Genomic DNA, 21805 nt, shown 5'->3' with positions numbered 1-21805 from the left:
GAAACCACTTTTGAGCAGGTAAGTGACATGATAAGAATGTTAATCTTCCAGTAGTTTCGAAAAAGGAATGGAAAGGAGGAATGGATGGAGAACAATTAGAAATCTACTGTCATTGGTTGAAAACAGGAGAGAAATGATGTTTGCCATGTTGTAATAGGAAAGACAAAAAGGACAAGAGATTGAGTAAAATGGAAAGACGAGGAGGGAAGATGATCATAAATACAATCGCAGGGCTCTGAGGCTGGGTAACTAAGAAAGAAACAGAGAGAACTAGAAGAAAATTAGGTTTGGGAGGAAAAGTAAACTGTTTTGGAAACCCTGCACTTGAGATGCTGTAGGCCATTTAACAATGAGCTGGAGGTATGACTCTCAAGCTTTACAAAGAAAGTGGGCCTGGAAGATCCTCCTTTCAAGGAATAGCTGTAGGGTGGGATCAGATGAAACTTCCAGCAGAATGAGTAGGCAAAAAAAAAAAAAAAAAAAGATGTTTTTAGGGGTATGCACCCCACCTGATGAAGGCTAACAGGTTTCTCCAACCCTGGTCGACATTTCCAGTCAAAAGGCCCCTTACCCCTTGTTCAGTCTTCTGTCAGGAGCCCTGAAACTCTTACTTCCAGTTTCTAATCTGTTGTCTCAAACTGAAGCTTCAGCTTCTCTGTGCTATCCCTGCAGAAGGGCCACTCTGAGGGCCTATCTGCCAAACTTGCCATTTTCCCTCTGAGACATCCGTCAGGCCAACCTTGGCTCAGGTCGCTATAGCCCACAACCATTCCCCTGTGCCTAGCCCAGCCCACGGCCCAGGACCAGCACCCAGCCCAGCTCACAGGACCCTGCTGCTCCAGGACAGCTACTCAGATCCATGCACAGAATGGCCCATTTCTTGAAGGCTACTTTAAAATGCTTGTACAACTATTCTAACACATCAGCCAAATGCATTTCATAAGGAATGTTTTAGACAAGGCAAATATCTGGGAGTTAAAATTCAAAGTTACTTAAACTTAGGTACGATGAGATGCAAGCTCTAGTGCACCTTCTTTCCCCAATTTTGCTTACAGAGCAGAAAATTCAGATTCAGGTCAGCTTTCCCTCCAAATATTAACTGTGAAGCAGAAGGACAATCCCCCCTGCTTCTTTATACTTGGTGTATAAAAATATTTTGAAATTATTTTAAAATCAATCTAAACCAGACTAAACCATGGGTTAAATTTTATGTGGATTAAATTAATTGTGGTTAATGAAACCCACAATTAGAAATAAAAATACCCTAGATAAATATATAAATACACTCAAACATACATACCATTTTATAAAAACAGAATCTGGAGTGGAAAGTTTTTTTAGGTAATCATTAATTTAATTTAGTTAAAATAAGGTAGAACACAAAAGGGACCACAGCACAGGTCTTTTATGAGGAAAGGGCATATAACCTACAGATATTAAAATAACCATTTAAAAGCAATGTGTGTGTGTCTATATATATACATATGTATTTAGTTTTTGTTACTTTGAACTGTTTTTAAAAACTGTTCCTATTCTGTGAAACCCAAAGGAAATATATTCAAGTATATTTTAACTCTCCAGTATTTAAAACTCAACGACATCCCCCTTCTCTCTGACCTTTAAGCAAACCTGATAAATGGAAAAACTATATCAGTTGAGTTTCACATTCTTTCCATACCTAAATACGTAACAACAGGCTGAGATAACCAAAAGGCAGAATGCAGGGAGCTGAGTAATTCACTAATCACATCATCTCTAAATAACATGTCCTGAGTATGTGGAAGGATTTTCCCTATTTTTCTATGGGTTTCATTTCCCATAGGTAGCAGCTGCTACAGGGTTGTGTGGGCTAAGGGTGCTTACCTTTTTGGCTCTTTGGGCTATGTCTGGTGTTCTCGTAAGCAGCTTCTCAATCAGGTACTCTCTGTTCTGCAAAACAAATATCCCAAGAGTTTAAAATCAAATATGATATATAGAAATTCATAGTGATTTCAAAATAGCAGATTTACTTGGGTTTTTAAGCATGTTACCTTGGCTTTCTGGAAGAATTTGCATTTTAAAAGTTCTGCTGCTGTGGGCCTGAAAGATCAATAATAAATTAGAGTTGAAACAATGACCACTCAATAAATACACCGCCTTGATGAAACAACTTAACCCTAGAGTATTTCTGGAAGACCAATTTAGGAATAGTAAAACCACAGCCTGAATTAATCATTAGCTGGCACCAAATAAAACAGTGCCAGTTTTCCAGTTCTTTCCAAACATCTCTACTGCAAAGCACAGAACTCCTGTAAATGAAATGCTTGGGGGTACGATCAATTTTCTATCCTTCATCCATACATTTCACTAAAGTGAATTCACTAAAAGGTGGCAGACAGAATGTCTGCGAGCTAAATACCTTTGTTTATTAAGAAAGAGTCCATGCTGCGATCTGACCCTGTCCAAGAGGCTACAGTCTCCCGTGTACTCGGAATCCCTAGGAGCAGCAGTTAGGGGAGGAGGTCCCCAAATTCACGGGGCTGAGCACTGTCTGCTCACCAAATAAACCTGTCTCAAATGTGTATGCACTACGGTTTTTCAAGTGAAGGTAAATGCAATGGTGATTAATAAAATGCAAATTCTTTTAAAAGCATTACTGGATATAGCTGATTTGTCCCCTGTTGGTATCATATAGATTGTTTCTCTATCTCCTACATTTGCTGTATACTGAAAGTTAGGTCTAAAGGCTTGATCAGGTATAATCAAGCATTTCTGACAAGAATATTTCATAGATGATGCTGCACAATTCTTACTGCAGCACACAGGAAGCACATGACATTGGGTTATTCCATTGTCAGTGATGCGAAGTTTAATCACTTGGTCCCCAGGTCCCAAATCTCTCCACTGTAAAGGTATGTTTTCTCCCACTGCGATTAGCAAATATTCTATTAAGCATCCTATGAATATCCAGTTCCCCATAAACTTTTCACCTTAAGGTTATAGCATCTTAGCCTAAAATAATTATTGACTAAAGGATTAGAGAATACTGATTTTCTACTTCAATCATTCCTTCTACACTTATTAACTGGAATCCGTCCATAAAGAATAGCTTCCTTCATCAACAGTTCCTTCTAAAAAAGCAGCCATGCAAAGGTAATAGGATCAAACTATCAAGTACGACAGTGAGCAAGACAGCTGGCCTGACCTCTTCAAAAAGTCAGTGTCATGGAGAAAAGGAAAGGGGACTGTTCTAGATTAAAAGAGACATAAGAAACACATACCCCATTGAGGCAGTCTAGATTAGAGAATAAAAAGACGAATCTGGAACGTGGCAAAAAAAAAACCATGGCCATGGAACATGTGGCCATGGAGCCCTCTCTGGAAGAACCTCATGAGAATTTCCCATCTGGAATAAGATCATCATCGGGGATCAAGGAAAAGCCCTGGATATTATCAAGGGGCCTTGTCATTGCCCCACCCACCCCTCACCATGGGAATTGACAGGTGGGGTAATCAACCAAAACAGCAAACAACTGGAATTCCTCTCCTGATGTTAGCAAAGGGGTGGAATAAGTAATGGCTTAAAAGCAAGCACAGAAGCTAAATCAGCCTTTTTGCCCTTCTTCCCTCTCTCTGCCTGGATCAGAGCACAAGTGTACCTGGGACCCACAATCTGTTCTTTTCTTTCTCTTCTCTCATTTTCTTAATAAACAACTGACATGTTCTTAAACTCTTTTTTGTAACATAGCCAAGAACCTAGAGGAAATCTGGCAACACCAGGATCCTTGACTGAATCCTGTCAAGGACAGTAATGAGAAGGAAGCCACAAAAGACATTTGGAAATAATATGGGATATATTTCTATGCTAGATAACTTGAAAACTTTAGGAAATTACTGTTCATTTTCTTAAGTGTGGTAAAGTATTGTCGGTAAGTGGGGAAAATGTCCTCTTGTCAGAGTTGCAAGCAGAAATATTAAGGTTGTTACTGACTTTCAGCAAATTAAAATGCAGAAAAATGGATATAACAAATATGGTAAAATGTAAATAGCTATTGAATCTAAGTGATGGTATACATGAGAACACTGTACTATCCTTTCCCTTTACCCTTATATTTTAAATTATTCATAAATACAAAATTAAGAGTAGGGGAGGGAAGCATTATAGGATTTCACTGGGTATTCTCTCAGGCAATAATTATCAAAGGTACAAATGCTTTTATGTTGGGGAGATGTACAACTTTGCAAGGAGGTCTCATAAATGAAAATACTGGAAACCACTCCTCTGGAACCAGGAAGCTCTGCTAAAATGTTCCCAGGAACCAAACTCAAGCATATAAAAGAATTAAGAAACATCATTAAATGCTTCACTATACAAACTGTGTTAAGTCTACAGAGGCCATAAGCTGTATTTCTATGCAAAGAAATTTTCTATTTAAATTGTTATTGCCCTTTTCCTCAGATTTCAAGTGGAACACTAGTTATAGGTACTTGACAAAGAACCCTTAATCCCCACATCCACTGCCATAAACAGCTGCTAATTGCTAATTACTTTGAGTAAATAAAGGGCTAAACAACAGGTGGGCCACCTTTTGCATTTTGTGTGCCATATCCCTGGGTAAGTTCATTCAAATTCATTAATTTGCACCTTGTTAAGTAGGAACTAGAACTCAAAAATGATGCCACTATTTTACACGACTTAATTTGGGCTGTTATTTTAGTATTTATTGCTACTATTTTTTTTTTTTTAATTTTTTTATTTTTTATTGACTTTGTAATAATATTACATTAAAAATATATATGTGAGGTCCCATTCAACCCCACCCCCCCACCCCCCCTCTCCGCCCCCCCAACAACACTCGTTCCCATCATCATGACACATCCATTGGATTTGGTAAGTACATCTTTGGGCACCTCTGCACCTCATATACATTGGTTCACATCATGGCCCATACTCTCCTCTATTCCATCATGTAGGCCCTGTGAGGATTTACAATGTCCGGTGATTACCTCTGAAGCACCATCCAGGGCAGCTCCATGTCCCGAAGACGCCTCCACCTCTCATCTCTTCCTGCCTTTCCCCATACCCTTTGTCCATTATGTCCACTTTTCCCAATCCAATGCCACCTCTTCTATGTGGACATTGGATTGGTTGTGTCCATTGCACCTTTATGTCAAGAGGAGGCTCAGATTCCACCTGGATGCTGGATGCAATCCTCCCATTTTCAGTTGTAATCACTCTAGTATTGCTACTATTGATCATCAGTAATGTTTTTAGCCTCAAGCTGCTCCAAATGTATCCTTTCATTTTTGCAATAAATATTTATTGAGCACCTACATTTATCAGGCATTATGCTGGATCTTAGGCATACTATGGTGTACACAGACCTAATTACTTCCTCCAGTGATTTATACCCTAGCATAGGAGTCAACACTTGCTGTCAGATTGAAAGAGGAGCGTCAGAACACGCACCCATCACGAAATTGCAGAGCTGAGTAGGAGAAGAGTTACAGAGAGAACATACAGTAGAATCCTTATAAATTGAACTGAGCAAGATCTGGCATCATGTTTGGTCACCTTACATCATGAATCAAAATTAAAAAGCCCAAGAAGCATTCAAATCTGAGATTTAGCTTTTTAAAAATAAAAAGAAACCTATGAAAACCAGGATGATTAAGGAGCTCCAGGCTACTGTTCCCGTTTCTGTTTAAACTCTCATCACTTCTTGCCAATAAAATTATTACAACAGCCTCCCAGCTGGTCTCTCTGCTGCTTCTCTGTTCCTCATTCCATCCTCCACACTGCTTCTCCAGTTAGCATCTTAAAAAATACAAGCCTGACCCTTCTTACCCAGGCTAACTTTTTGTTTTTGGGGGCCCTGAGATGACGGCCAAGGCCTGCTAGCATGCCCTGGGAGTTCTAGGTCCTGAGTCCTCCAGCCTTGTCCCCTTCATGGCCCACGAGGATGATCTCCTCCCGTGACAATGACATTCTCGCCCATCTCTGGCCCTTTCATGACAAAGCACACACTGATTTTCATGCTTTGAAAATTGCCTTCACCAACTGGCCCGCTCTTGTTATCACTCCAGAACCAATTTAAATGTCGCAAATCCCCAGAGATCGCTCCCCACCCTCCACAAGGGGAATTCACTGCCCCCTACTCCACGCCCACACGCCCGTCTACCCACACTCCCATTCTGTAATCATCTCCTCTTCCTAAATCATCCCACCCACTAGGTTGTAGGCCCTTCCAAAGCAAGGAGCACACAGTTTCCAATGTTATAATCCCAATGTCTAACACAGAACGAACCACTGCGAATAGCTCAATTTCCTGCCATAATCAAGTGGGGATGAAAGTGATGCTGCTACCCATGTGGACACAGTACCACAACTCCTGGAGTGAGATTTAGGCAGCACCGAATTCTAAGCATCTGGTTCCAGGTAGTGGGGGAGGAGAATGATATAATGAAAATGGGACTTACGCTAGCAAGAAAAGGGGAGGGGAAGTTCTGGGCACATCTGAGGTGCTAAGGTTGGGAGCCAAAATGCTTCCCTTCCTCTTCTGCATTCTCACCTCCTCCTTCTGTCCACTAAGGATCAAATGTCTTTCCTTCCCAGTGTCAGACTGATGTAGACAGAAGGCCGGGAAAATACCGGGCATACCTTGAGGTACAGGGCTGGGAGACTACTTTCCCTTTCCCAACAAGGTCATTTCTACTATGGTAACCAAAAACGTAAAGGGAAAAAACAGGCACCAGAGAGCACTCCTTTTCCAGCACTCCCCTATTAGCCTTCATCAATAAATACAAAAATATTCTGACATAAAAAAATGAAAAGTGGCTTAAAGAAGCCACATTCTTTCTTTATAGGCTTAAATAATAATTCCTACCTTGTACAGAATAACTAAATAGCAGGTCACTGGTACCTTTTTGTGCTCAAGTTAGCTGAAGTGTCTACAACCTTGGAACAGCATCCTACATGAAACGATCTACATAAGAGAGTATGGAAGAATGTGCAAATGAGGGAGGAAAGAAAGTGACAGAAGATACAGAAGCTGAGGTGTGTGCTGTCCAGCTGACGTTAGTTGGGGGGGCGCTAATTTGACTTTTATGCTGTAGCAACATCCAGGGTATGGTTAACGTACAGTTACAATGCCACTCTCACTGCCGTACAACTGAGTACACAGAGGAAAGAATTCGGCAAGTATAGTCATGTCTTACATGTCTGGTAACAATTACAGAGCAATTCAGTATAATATAAGTGCAAACACTGTTTTACAAGAAATGAGAAAATGCTACCAGCAACCAAAAGAAAGGCCCAGGTTTTGAATGATGATTCAATTTAACACTCTTGAAAACAGTTCAGTAGTCTGCAAGTACCAACATTCTCAGGAGGAAATCTCTTAAAGAATTCAGTTAATACATATGGATGAACCAAAGTCCACCGAGACTTAAAATAATTCTCAAAGGATTCAGGATGAATATGATATAGTTTAAATAGTTCTAACAATGTGCATTAATAAATTCTAACAGCTCACTGACCTCGGGCAGAGCTCTTTTTCCTCACTCCAGCCCTCCACCCAAGAGAAATATTCAAGTCTTACTTCTTATAATTTTTTCTAAGTGACACACGCCCCCTTTGTTTCTCAAAGAAAACGCTGGTTCTTTTTATAGTTGCCATCCATATGAAGCCTATAATCCACAAGATAAGGCTGAGAATTCTTTAAGAAACAGCAAGATGTTCCGCAGTACAAATATAAGCAACTCTTTTGCTATGCCAAAGCAAGAGCACAGTCTTGGACGAGGTGAACAGTTCAAACATCCCAGTTCTCTTTTATTGGGAAAGCTCCAGGAGTCTCAAGGTTGACTGAAACAAGCACAGTCTTGCCCTTCCTCAGCTGGCCTGGTGGCTCCAGCATAGGAGAGCATCTGCCCTGGTCACTGGTTCCCTGTGATATTTTCCATTCCTTGCTAAAAACGTACTTGGCAATAACAGGGAACTGGTACCAGTCAACTGCTTTCAGATTTCAAGTAGATAATCTACATGCAGACAACAGAAATAAATATACATTATCAAAAATATTCCATGAACTCCTCAACCCACTGCGATCTGGTTTTCTCAGTAGGTCCAAATCACCTCCAAATTGCCAAGCTGCAAAAACCTCTCTTCAAAAGTTCAAGAAAGGGTACTGAGTATATAATACACACCAAACACTGTGAATACAGAGATGAGCAGCACAGGTTCTCCTTCTATTAAATTTACAAATCCCTGAGAAAGTTGAGTGCGTAAATCAATGAATGCAACAATGTGTGGTAAGTGCTACAAAAGACACATCTTCAAAATGCTAGAGGAAAACCACAAGTTGCAATTACTCTACTTGGTCAGAATAAAAGGGCAAATAATGAATGGCAATCCCAATTTCTTGAGTACATAAGAACAACCTGGCACAATTTTATCTACTTTACATGAATTATCCCCTTCCATCCTCAAAGCAATCCTATGACGTGGGTGTTGTCAGTCCCATTTTACAGACAAGGAAACAAAGTCACACAGGTGATGATAAAGTAGAACTATGAATCATATCTCAATGTATCTAACTCAGAGAGGACATGGCATTTGAACCACGTGTTGAAAGGTAGATGGGGGGACAGAGGAAGAACAACCACCCTGGGTCAACACAGGCAGACACGGAAAGAGCTGCAAATCTATACTGTTTCGTTAAGAATCGTGCAGCAATTAACTCTTATTAGTTCAACAATGAGCACATATTTTAAAAATCACATTCTAAAGAAATAATTCAACAATATTACTTTTTTCTATTTCTACAAGTCATGAATCCTTTTTTTTTCATGCATCCTTAGCATTTTTTACATGCATCCTTAGCATTCATGTCTTTTCTTTAAAAGAAGGGGCTGCCTGGGAAGATGATGTTTCACTTACAGTCTATAATTTTTTTTGTTACAGGGGACACTTGCACAATAGCGAGAACAGATAAGGTTATAAAGAAAATCTCTAAAGGAAGACCTGAAACTATTAGTATTTTACAGATCAAAATAATGTAACTAAGAGAGTATTCTGAGGGAAAGACTTTGTAAGGATGTGAGCATATGATAGATGCTTCTTTTCTTTAAAAGACCTTTTTTTTGGTGGGTGGGAAAAACTTGTACTTCAGCTCATATTATAAATAAAACCTGGGAAGACTTTCAAGATAATAAAAAAAATATGATTTTTAAATTTAATGTATGTCAATCTAATCTCATCTCTTTTGACCAAATCTTAAACCTTCTGAATATACATTATTATATCATTAAGCACACTAACAATTCTACCCTACAGAACCATCTTTGTAAGTAGGAACAGTAACTGCACATCACAACCATTAGGTAGGATCTCAACTAGTTCAAGAACCACAAAGACGATCAGTACTAACCCCAGTGCTAACTGGGAAGACGAGTATTTCTCTCCCAGTGGAGGCTCATTTGGAGATGACAAGAGGAAAGGAAAGCAGATGTTGAGAATGACTGGGCTCTAAAAGCATTTTTGCCCAACAGAAGAGTGAAGAAATATCACAATGAAAGATCAATATAACTATGGAGGGAAAACAAGCCCTACAAATAAAATTATAAAGGATAACAGAGATGTTTAACAGTCTACAGATGTGACAAAATAATCATCCATCTTAAAATAAATGATTCCAAGATTATTTTTAAAACTGTTGCTTAATAGCAACCGATCTTTAGACTTGGCTCTAAAGGTCTAAAGGTGGCTGACACAGGAAAGAATCAAGGCAAATTCAGTAAAATTCAAAATAAGGAGCTGCGAAGAATGGTAAAATAATGGGAACCATTTACTCTAGACAGGAGTAGTCTAAACACACAGTACGATACTGTTTTGGTGTTTTGGTGTTGTTTTTAACCTTTGTAAAGGGTGTAAACTTCATAAAACTAAGATGGGAATAAAGGTATAACTTCTATTAATAAGCAAGGTGCTTCCTTGAAAAAAAAAAGTTTCAGAGCAAAAGAGGCACTACATTGTAAAATGTTTAAGTATCACATTGGATCCTTGGAGATGGATTAGGACAGACAACATCGCAGTTCTGGGGGTCTATAATCTATGGCCACAGTAGCTTAGGACAGTGCCACACACAAGCAAGCCAGGAAAGGGAACTTCCCCTTAAGGGAACCCCATGTTAAGGCCTGAGTGTGGTTCACAACAGTCACACTCCCCAGTGAAGTGGTAACAAACACTGAACTTCATTTTCCCTGGCCAGGGTACGTCAAAGGTACAGAAATTAAGAGAGACGAAGAAAACTCTGAAAACAGACATCCTGCAGCGTGTAAATCAATAACACGGGAATAAACAGGCAACACTTAAGTAAATTTAAAGGCTTTTGCTTCTGTTTATATGATCAATCTTTCTAAGGTAAAAATTCTCCTTAATCGTCTTTACTGATACTCTTTTAAACAGCACAAACAACTTGTTCAGCAGCTAAAAGGAAGCTCATGCAAAATTCAATAGCTCTGTCTGGTTCAGACTGGAGCGAGCAGGATATTCAGAGAGGTCAGCTCAACCTACACAGTGCAGAAGATTAGCTCAGCTTCTGAATGAAGCCCTGCCAATTTCTTCTGCTTTCTGTTTTACTTCACTTCCCTTGATGACGGAGCACACAGCTAACAAGCATAGCAGAAGCCAATAACACCAAAAGTTTCCCTCTTCCTCCCCCCTCATTCTCCACTCACTTTCCTCCCCCTTTGACCACTAACAGGTTGAAAATCTGGGGGCCACAGCAGGCTTTCCCCAGAGACTAGGAATGCCTTTTAGCTGTTCTCACACAACATTTCCCCATACACAGGCAAAGCTTTGTCATGACTCGAACCAGGTCATTAACACAGCCACTGAGTTTGACATACCTTTTGGAAGGATCTTTCTGAAGACACAGTGAAAGTAATTTTCTAAAAGACTTGCCATACTTTTTCATCATTTCCTTATCCTCTACTCCTGTTTCTAAAGTGGGTGGATCATTTTGCAAAGTCAACATTAACACCTGCAGCAGAAACAAATATGAAGACCGAGTTTCAGTATAGCTTTTGCTACAATCAAGTTTTTAATTTTTCACCAAAATATCAAAAAGCATCCTTGATTAGGTCCAAAATTTTCCATGATTTTAACTTTCTAGAAATTGTGTACTGAAAGTATTCATTTCCTTCTGCCAATCTGTTCATGTACTCCTTAACCTGTTTGTTATTCCACTGACAGGACTTTACAAAATCTGCTCTATGTGTTAAGAATGAGTCTCCCAAAGGGACTAGGACAGAGTTTCCTCAAGGAGCATGTAGCACCAGGAGAGTAAAGGCTGAGACTCTGCTTGGGAGGGGAGTGGTGAAGGGGGAGGAGAGCAAGGGCCAGATCCTTCCTAAGTGGGGAGCCTCTTGTGCTCGGGCTCCCGTAACACATGACCGGCCCTAGAATAAACCCACAGCATCCCAAGAGGGAGCATGATTTCCTTCTCCTTCCTCTTTTATTTTTTTACTGAGAAAACATACAGAAAGTTTCTAGGAAGCCTGGCTAAATTGAGACTTCCAGAACACAACTGAGTTGCTAAACTCATAATAAAATCAAAGGCCATGCTGCTTTGAAGAAGGGACAAAATTAGAATAAAACATCAAATCAAAAAGTGAAAAATCATTCTTTCACACTAAATTCAAAATTATTTGCTTTAAAGAAAGCAGAATCTGTAACAAACCATTGACCTGTGAAGTAAATAAATCTCCTGAATGCATAAATTAGCCCTAATTAATGCAAATACAATCTATGCCAAAACTTTTCAAATATTTTCAGATATGTGAATAGATGAAGGATTAATGTGACAGTTTACTGTTTGTGGAGGATAATAGCAAGCAGAAGAAAGTGGGAGAACCGTGAACTCTCAAGAAAATTCCTGTAGGACTTCAGGCTGGAATTAGCAAGAATGACTTTGGATTCAGGTGAGAAACACTAAGGACAGGGGAAAGAAAGGAAACAAGGACTAAGAACAGTCCAGCAAAACTAGATGAAAGAAAAAGTCCTCAGAGTTGCTTCAATGCTGCTTTCTCTAAAAAATAACTTGAATTGTATACATCTCAGCTATACCTTTTCAGATAAACAAAATTAGGTATATATGTGTGTATATGTTTAAAAAACATATACACACGTATATAGAAAAACAATGAAGTAAACCAAACTAAAATCTTATAGGGATTTCTGTGGTTGCTGGGATTATGGAAGACTATTTCCTTCTTTATGCTTACTTGTACTTCTAAATTTTCTACAATAAGGTATTATTTTTCCCAATTAGTAAAACTAATTTCTTTCACCTCAGATATTGTTAATACTCCTCCATTTTTACAAATATTTGCCTAGAAAAATAATGAAATAGTCCTGGATCTTATCTCTAAAATATCTTCATTACTTCCACTCAGCAACTTCAGCCTCAAAACAAATGTGGTTGGGTAAGTCAGCCCTGGTACCACTACTTCAGAACTAAAAGAAATAATGATGTAGGTCAGTTAAAAAAAAGAATAAAAATCTGAAACATTTTATTTCCTGAAAAAAACTGCTGCTCTATATCAGATGAGTCCCCAACATAAAACTATGAGATTAGGGATGAAAATGTCATAGACCATAAAACAAGTAATTCTTTTAAAAAGAGCTCTGAAGTTTTGGGAACTCCATCTGCAAAGATGTTATCACTAGAACCTATCTAGAGATTTTCTTTGGGGAGGTAGGTGTGTCCTCCTATCAAAAAGAGTAACGACCAGCATTTGTCACAGCTATCCACCTCCATCAATCACTGTGATCACATTCTGCCTCAGCTTTGTGTTAAGAATGTAAAGCGAGTGTCAAAGCTGAAAATGTTACAACTTTTGTTCCACTCTGTCCACAGAGAGAGAAAATCAGACATTTAACTGTCTTTTATTCTTCCATTTATTCTCCTCAGGTCTAAGAAAGAAAGAAAGAAAAAAGAAAAAAAAAGACTACATTTAAGAGAATTATGGATCAGTTTCTTTTAAACTACATTTCAAATACGATTTATTATTTCCAATAGTTAAAGAGTTAGTAATTACTTTCATAGGAGGATATTTGTGATAAGGCGCTGCTCCTGTTGCTAATTCGATGGCAGTTATTCCAAAACTCCACATGTCAGCCTTGAAGTCATAGCCTCTCACCTAAAACCAGAACCAGAAAAAAACACAATTATACAGCAGGTACGTTACAATTCACAAAATCTATATTATGTCAGAACTCTGTTGCTATTTTATTCACAATTTTCAAGCTAGCTTGCCAAATCCTAGCAATCAGGAATTAAATTTTAGTTACATGATGGATTTTACGAAAATGATTGACTTGAATGAAACGTTGGGATATTAATGATATGTATTACTATATTACGTCTATCAAAACATAAGATTTTTTTTTACCTGTTCCATGACTTCCGGGGCCATCCAACATGGGGTACCAACAAAAGTTTTTCTTACTTTATTCCGGGTGACATCGCCCCCTGTTGCTAAGAACGCACTTACCCCAAAATCTGAAAGGAAAAAAACACAATTCATCCTTAATTTATGTAAGACATTGTCACTTACAAATTTTAACTTTTGGAGCATCTCTCTTCCTGGTGAGCCTTAGAGTGGTGATGAACTGTTCCAAACATGTTCAGGATGCTCTCTCAGGTACGCCCCAGGGCAGTCCTGCACCTGCCATCCCTTACACGGCAGAGAACTGTCATGGGTAAGGGGTTGGCAAGGCCCCCAGACCAAAAGCCCAGTGACCAAGGACTAGGAACTTTCTACTAAAAAAGGTACCAAAAGTCCTAACTAATCTTAAAGGGTCACATTACATGCTTTTTTATATATAAACATAGTTTGAGAGAGCAGTGAAGGCATGGCATGTTCCCAAAGCCCTAAATATAAAAGAGCTTAGCTTTTACCTAAGATTCACTTTAGAAAGTCACTTTCAAGAATACTATTGGAGGCAGTAAAACTAGCAATACTTTGTGGTGTAGTTTCTTTTCATGTTTTGTTTTGTTTTTAAATGTTTATTTTCCAGCTTCTTTTTTTAAATTTTTTTAAAATTTTCATTATTGCCTTTTTTTTAAAAGATAAATAGATCACACTAAAAGTTATGTTAAAAAACATAAGAGCTTCCCACATACCCCACTCCCCACCCCTGCTCCTCCCACATCAACATCCCCATTCATCAGTAAGGCACATTCATTGCATTTGGTGAATACATTGTGGAGCACTGCTGCACCACATGGACCATAGTTTACATTGTAGTTCACAATCTCCCCCAGTCCATCCAGTGGGTTATGGCAGGATATACAATGTCCTGCATCTGTCCCTGCAATATCATTCAGGACAACTCCAAGTCTCTAAAATGCCCCATATCACACCTCTTCCTCCCTCTCCCCGCCCTCAGCAACTCCTGTGGCCTGGACACCATCTCCATACCAATGATACAATTACTTCCATTGCTAGAGCCACAACAGTTCTATAGTAGAATACCAGCAAGTCCACTCCAATCCATATTTTATTCCTCCATCCTGTGGACCCTGGGATGATGATGTCCACTCCATCTCTAAATCGAGAGGGGCTTAAATCCCACATCAGCCTCTTTAATTCCAAGTGGCCAATGTTTAGGGAGGGGTATGTTTGTTTTTGTTTGCTTTAATAAAGGATGTTATTCAACATCCATCTCCCACATTCGCAAGTCTGATAAATTTCCTAAGTACACATGGGATGGCTTATAGAATTAAATAATACTCAACACATATCACACAATAGAAGCTCCTTTTGTGAAAAGAAGAAATAATTAGGCAGACTGTATACACATAGATAAATGCAAAAATGTGTCTTTGTATGTGACAATAGAGAAAAGAATGCCCAGTGATTATTATGCATGCACTTCTGCTTACATTTTTACATAAAGGATAAAATTAATAAAGTACAACTACTCAGGACTGTTATAGACCTGATGGCTCTAAGTAGATAATAATATAAAAAAATTGTCAAGTGAGCAGATAATAATATAAAGCAAGTAGATAATAATATTAAAAAATTGTCAACACCTCAAAACACATAGCACACTACTCAGAGTGAGCCCCTACAAACTGCTTTCCCATAATTCTTCTATGCTGATTGCCTTTGCTGGTTGTCCAGAGGACAGCAATTAACAAAGAACAACATCAAATACAAACCTACCTCAAAATGTTTTTGCATTTGCTTAGGCAGATTGTATTTGTTACCAGAGTTGAAGCATGTTGATGGTTTCATTTTATTTACATTTAAATTTACTCAACTCCCAACAGGGTTTCAACCACAAGTAAAAGGAATAAAAACTGACAAATGGGAGTCTTTGTTCCAACTGCTACTCTCAAGTCAATACTGCAGAACAAAGGTATATTTTGAAAACTGCTATATAATTTAATTTGCATGTATGTGTCCAATTCTAAATCTCTGAACTCTTGTACTGTGTTCAGAAACTGACGACTTGTGAATAGAAATCTCTTGAACCAATGAACTGGTCTTCTGCGGTAGGGGAAGATAAAATTTATTCTCTTAGAGAAAAGTTAGAAAAGCAAATCGTTCACAAACATCTACTATATTCAGCTAGAGGGAAAGAGAAATTTTTAAAACTTTTAAAAGTTCTAATTTCAACTTAATTTGGATTTCTAAAAAGTTTAACAATGAATCCAACATCTCATTTTTATTAAAATAATTTTATCAATATTAAGTAAATGCTTATCAACTTTTAAAAATTCAAGGTATGGGTAAAAGCTGCTTTTAAAAAGAACAGATTCTTAGAAATGCTGTTGAAACAACTCTATGCCCTTCAATCTCTTCCTAAAAGATATAATTCAGATTAAAAGTCCATAGTTAACATTAGATACTTTTCCAATTCCTTATAAATACCACCTGCTTATATTAGATATGCTTAAAAGCTACAAAACCAGCTAAGAAGGGTATATAGTAGCAATTCATTACTGGCAACACCCCTCAATATATCTTTCATAATTCACATCTTTATTCATAGCCGTCACTTAGAATACTCACTCGAAAGACATAAACAGATGGTTAAATGTCTTTAAAGCTCTGAAAAAAACTCCAGAAGCAGAAAATGTCAGCCCTGATAGCTATCCACCCTTATGACTACAGAACAGACACACTATTTGCCCCTATGTGTGGCTAATGTGGATACAGAAAGATTTAAATGCACAGAACATTTTGACCAAAGGACATAGTGTGCTTGTGTCAGTAGGAAAACTGGTTATCTTTGTTGAGACAGTTTATGTGTGACGGTGAGAACAAGGTGGCAGAACGTGAGCAATGAAAAGGCGTCCTTGTTTCCTAAGGGGCACATCTATATAGTCAACAGGAATGGAGCCAGGTACACTTGGAACAGAAACCAGGTACCTGGAACAGAAACCAGGAACATTTCACTGGCAACATGGAATCAAAGCTACGTAATGCTACTCAGTCCATCTTCCAGCCCCCAGGAGTAAGTGTACCTACCACCAGCAAGAATGCCATCATCCTTGTAAATAAAAAGCTCTAACATCTGAATCCATCCACTTCTCTCCTTCCCAACACCACTACTTCAGCTGCAGCCACCATGACAGACGTCTTGCCAAACTTCCTGGGGCAGCCTCCTAACTCATCACCTCCCTGCTTCCCCAGATCCCTGTGTCAGCAACTAGACCTTTCTGTGTCACAGACCTGACCCTTCCTTAGAAGTCTTCAAAGGCTCCCTGCCCCTTAGGGGAAAGTAAAAAATCCTTTGGCATAACACAAAACTGACACAAATCCTCTCTCACCTCACCCACCACTGTCCCCAAATTCAGAGCCTGAGCTCCAGCCCCACGAAGCTACTTTTTATTCCCTGAATCCATGACCAGCCTTGCCCTCACCATTCTTGCCTTTGCACAGGGTGCTTTGTTGACCAAGTTCAGTGTTCCCTGCCCTAGGGCAGGGCCCAGAGCAGAGGACAGGCTGTCCATCCTTAGTAAGGATGACCGCATCTCTGGCACTCTGATGTTCAGTGCCTTGGGGCTTTGGCACATTGTCCTCCATGTTGGGTAAGAATATTCTGATGTACATGGATCACCTTTGCTAATTTGTTACATACGATTTTAATAATAGTGATAATTGTCTTTTATTTTGATATATGAATGCCAAACTTTGAGGAGCATCTGTAGGGTTCTAAGGGATAATTATCTGATTGAGAGAGTGAGTGGATCCACTGGGAGACACCACCACCTAACTGGCAAGGGCCAGGTGTTACAGTGGTTAGGTGCAAGACAACGCTATGCCCCAGCTTACAATATCCTACTTCTCTTCACCATGTGTAAATATTCTTTACAATTAGGCACCTGGTCTGAGGGGAAAGCACTAACATTTTAGTAAACATAAAATGTGAGAAAGGTATTTTCCCGACCTCAAGGGTATTACAATCTAGGAGAACGAAAATATAGAAAAATGAATAGTAGAACAACATATAAAATCAAATGCTTTGCTGACTGTGTAGAAGCAGAGGGGCTAGGACATAAGTAAGGATCATGAAAGATTTTGTATCTCAAGTGGGCCTTGGACCTGGCCTTGAAGGTGAGGTTAAGATCTGGAAGGGGAGGCCAACAAGGAGGACATTCCAGACAAAGAAACAGCATGAGCAAAGCACAAGTGAGGAACCACGAAGAAAAACTGTCTGACACCTGTAGGAGACAAAACTCAAATGCCTACAGGGTGCAGACAGGATTAAAAAGGAGGCAAGAGTGTCCTGAAAGTCCGCAGTACAATCTCAGCAACATGGAGCTGTTCCCTCCTCCCACCCTGCTCTAGGAGGCTTCTGCTGCTCCACTCAAGAAGAGAGATGTCACAGAGGAATAGCGCTGAATATTTACATAAAATCTCCCCCTTTTTTGGCAACAAATTTCATTAAATGAAAAACTGGAAAGACGAAATAAAGCAATCCTGCCAGCCTGGTTTAGTCTGCAAGCCCTTAGCCTGCCAACTCTGCTGTTAGGATGTCTAAAAATTACCTAAAATTTTTCAGCACCTGCAATGTGATATCATGTTGTGATACTACAACCCGGTGGTCAGGTGGCACTCCAACCAAGAATGCCTAGTGCTGAGGGATTCTGGTAGCATTTGTCTAAGGATGCCAGGGGCAGCTGCTAGAAGTATTTCTGTTATCCATATCTAAGTATGGGAGTTATTATTAGGGAAAATGGTGATCCGTTAACTTGTATGACATGTTAGAAATAGGCTTTCATGTCACAGATACTTACTAAAATATCTGCTATACTCCCCATTCTTGTATGAATAGAGAAAGGATCCAGCCAAGCCCAGAGTGTAGGCAAACCCCTAACCAGCTCTATGTCCAGATGGATTCTACTATAAAGGCAAAAGAAAACTGCATATGGAGTCTTGGCATGCCTGCCTCAAGTTACCTTTTCAAGCACCTGCAAGGACGGAGAATAGGGATTTTCTTGAGCCTACAGAGCAAATTGTGAGAACCATTTAAGAGCTTACTTGCTGATGGATGGTGAAATTTGGTCTAAAACTTGATTTTCTTACAACCTGGGAATGAGGTTGGGGTTGATCAGCCAACCCTCGCCTACCTCGAACTGCTGCAGCATCTACTATCATCTATAAAAATGAAGTTGCATTGTGCATGGAAAAAAAAAAAAACTGGCCTAGGTCAAGTCATCATTTGGTTAGAGAGTAATGGGACAAAAGTCTGATAGTTCAGAGCTTCCTAAATTGCATTCAAATGACTTACAAGAGATACTGGTTCCTTCAGACCTGCGAGTGGTTGGTTGGAGGTAGGTGGCAGCAGGAGGCCCCCATTGCTTCCAGGGCCCCTGGTAGTTTTTTGCTACAAGCAGCCTCTTTTCCCCAAAGGCTGGGAAGCCCTGAGCTTGTGGAGAAGCCCAACCACAGAAGTGTCTGAGTATCAGGTAAGGGAATTTACACCTGGTCCAATCAGCAACCAGGACCACTGCTGCTCCCTCTCTAGAGCAAAAGAAAACTCAGAAAAGTAATCATGCAGAGGTGTTCAGACAAGGAGAAAGGCTGGAAGCAGAGCAGACTACACCCCTAACCCAGGGTATAAAATCAACAAAGCCGACACTTGAATAGAGACTCTGGAAATGGAAAGGATTAGACAAATTCTTAAGGAAATATGATGATTTGGTAGATATTGGAACTGAAAAAGAGGAAGGAATAAAAAAGATTAAATGACTTGCCAAAGAACACATAGCAAGTTACTGAGGGTCTGGAAAAAACCCACAATCCTTCATGGAGGAGTTAGTCACTTAGTGCCTAGTCTCCTTCTCAGGGAAATTCAAAGTCTTTTCTTTATTGAAAAGGAAATGCAAACGGGAATAATGAGGTTAATGTCTCACAACTCCTAAGCTCTTACTTGAAGAGTAAGGATCAAGTTGTGACTATCCAGCACAGAAGAACTATTCTCTGAATAATCCTAAATGTCATTTATAATCAAAAGCAATCTCTTCATAATTTGGTCTGATGCCAAGTTCTTTTCTTTTCTCACAAGAGACTCTCAAGACTTACTGGCATTCTACACACCCAGGATCATTTTTAGAGCTGACAGCATTCAGCTTTCCTGAGACCTACAAGTTTCCTTAAAATGTTACATCACCAGCATTGGATGAGTGAAGAGGCCTATTTCATATTTGAAGATTATTATTTCAATTATGTAAACTACATAATAATGGGTATAAAATAGCAGTAAATACTAAAGAAAGTTTTTGAAATAATAGATTTAGAGCTTTCCCTCTTGTTTTTACACTGGAACGTGTTTCAGTGGACCATGCCTGCTTCTTTTCAGGTTAAGCATGGGGAGGAACAGCGCAGTGTGCACGGTGTAGGCTCAGACACCATGGCTTGCAGGGGTTTGATTCAGACACAACCCTCATCTTCTGGTGAGAGAAAGCATGGGAAATACGATTTTTTTTTTTAAGATTTATTTTTTATTTATTTCTCTCCCCTTCCCGCCCCCCCCGCCCCCCCCCCAGTTGTCTTCTCTCTGTGTCCATTAGCTGTGTGTTCTTCTGTGACCGCTTCTATCCTTATCAGTGACACCAGGAATCTGTGTTTCTTTTTGTTGCGTCATCTTGTTGTGTCAGCTCTCCGTGTGCGTAGTGCCATTCCTGGGCAGGCTGCACTTTCTTGGCGCTAGATGGCTCTCCTTACGGGGCACCCTCCTTGTGCGTGGGGCTCCCCTACACAGGGACACCCCTGCATGGCAGGGCACTCCTTGTGCACATCAGCACTGCACATGGGCCAGCTCCACACGGGTCAAGGAGGCCCGGGGTTTGAACCTTGGACCTCCCATGTGGTAGGCGGACGCCCTAACCACTGGGCCAAGTCTGCTTCCCCGGGAAATATGATATTAATTTAAATAAAGTAACTATTACAATACCTAAGCAACATAAGGAGAAGGACTATTCCAATGTGCCCAATAGACTGCACTCAGAACTAAAGGCTTCACCGTCTGCTTACTGATAACTCCCACAAGTCCTTTCCCCTTGAATTTCATGGTACAAGAAAGAAAATACAGGCCAGGAAAAGTCATGGTTTTATTGGTTACAGAAACAGAGGCCAGCTGCTTCTAACTGCAGTTCACCCTACTCATACCATCCAGATTAATCTTCCGAACATGCAATTCTGATCATATTTCTCCGTAATAAAAATCCCTCTTTCCCCAAGGAATATGAAGACTAACAATGAAGCCCATCCCAGGCTAAAATGTGCCGACAGGCTTCCAGGATCTTCTCCTTCTGTTTATGATGCTTATCCAATTATCACTTCAGCGAAGTGCTTTAGCTACTTTTTTTTTTTTTAAGAGTTATTTATTTATTCATTTCTCTCCCCTTCCCCCCCTCCACCCTGGTTGTCTGTTCTCTGTGTCGATTTTGCTGCATCTTTTTGTCCGCTTCTGTTGTTGTCAGCGGCACGGGAATCTGTGTTTCTCTTTGTTGAGTCATCTTGTTGTGTCAGCTCTCCGTGTGGGCAGCGCCATTCCTGGGCAGGCTGCATTTCTTTCGCGCTGGGCGGCTCTCCTTACGGGCGCACTCCTTGCATGTGGGGCTCCCCTACACGGGACATCCCTGCGTGGCAGGGCACTCCTTGCGTGCATGAGCACTGCACATGGGCTTTAGCTTCTTTAACCAATCGATGTTTCTCAATTTTTTTAAATATATAATTAAACCCAACCTCTGTCTGCCAGTTTGTTCTGATGTTGTTTTTGAAGTAAACAGGAGAGACTCTTCACTTTCCTGGAGCCTTGCCACAGTCAGGCCTCTGGGCACCAAGAGCCAAGTATGAGAGGAAACGGGGAGGCCGTCCCCCCGCCCCCACCTGCTGGGAGCCCCTGCAAACCTGACGGGAGAGAGGAGGCAGGGGGGAGGCCTCCGCGCTACCAGGTGGACCACACCTTTAGGCACCTGTGCCATGCTCAGCAGAACTCAGCACAACCCTGAGAAAGGAGCAGAGCCCAGAGCTCAGGGGCCAAGCCAGGATGTGGCAAGGCTGAGGATGGAGGATGCCAACACTCCCTGGGCCAGCTTCCTTTTTGAAATAATACCCCTTTTACTGCTATGAGTGGTTTTCTGACTATTATAATAGTGACATCGCATCACATCACGAATGTGAATGTAACCACCAAGAGGTCCAACGGTGATGCATTTGGTGTGGTAAGTGTGGTCGCAGTTCCCAACATCCCATGGGGTCCTGACCATTTCCAGGGCTTCTGCCATCGATGATCCCT

General features: G+C 40.2%; 1 protein-coding gene across 1 annotated transcript in view; it reads right to left on the bottom strand.

The window, feature by feature from the left end:
* Positions 1–21805, bottom strand: part of STK39 (serine/threonine kinase 39) — a 296619-nt gene that overhangs the window by 172162 nt on the left and 102652 nt on the right. The window contains exons 6-10 of the mRNA XM_004484199.4: positions 13435–13544; positions 13081–13182; positions 10888–11021; positions 2031–2079; positions 1864–1929 (exon numbers count right to left, since the gene is read on the bottom strand). Coding sequence (XP_004484256.1) covers positions 1864–1929; positions 2031–2079; positions 10888–11021; positions 13081–13182; positions 13435–13544 — 461 coding nt within the window. The remainder of the gene's footprint in view (positions 1–1863; positions 1930–2030; positions 2080–10887; positions 11022–13080; positions 13183–13434; positions 13545–21805) is intronic.

The sequence above is a fragment of the Dasypus novemcinctus genome, chromosome 7, assembly GCF_030445035.2.
Source record: "Dasypus novemcinctus isolate mDasNov1 chromosome 7, mDasNov1.1.hap2, whole genome shotgun sequence".
NCBI lineage: Eukaryota > Metazoa > Chordata > Mammalia > Cingulata > Dasypodidae > Dasypus > Dasypus novemcinctus.
The sequence above is the reverse complement of the archived record's forward strand: the minus strand, read 5'-3'. Positions and strand labels throughout refer to the sequence as shown.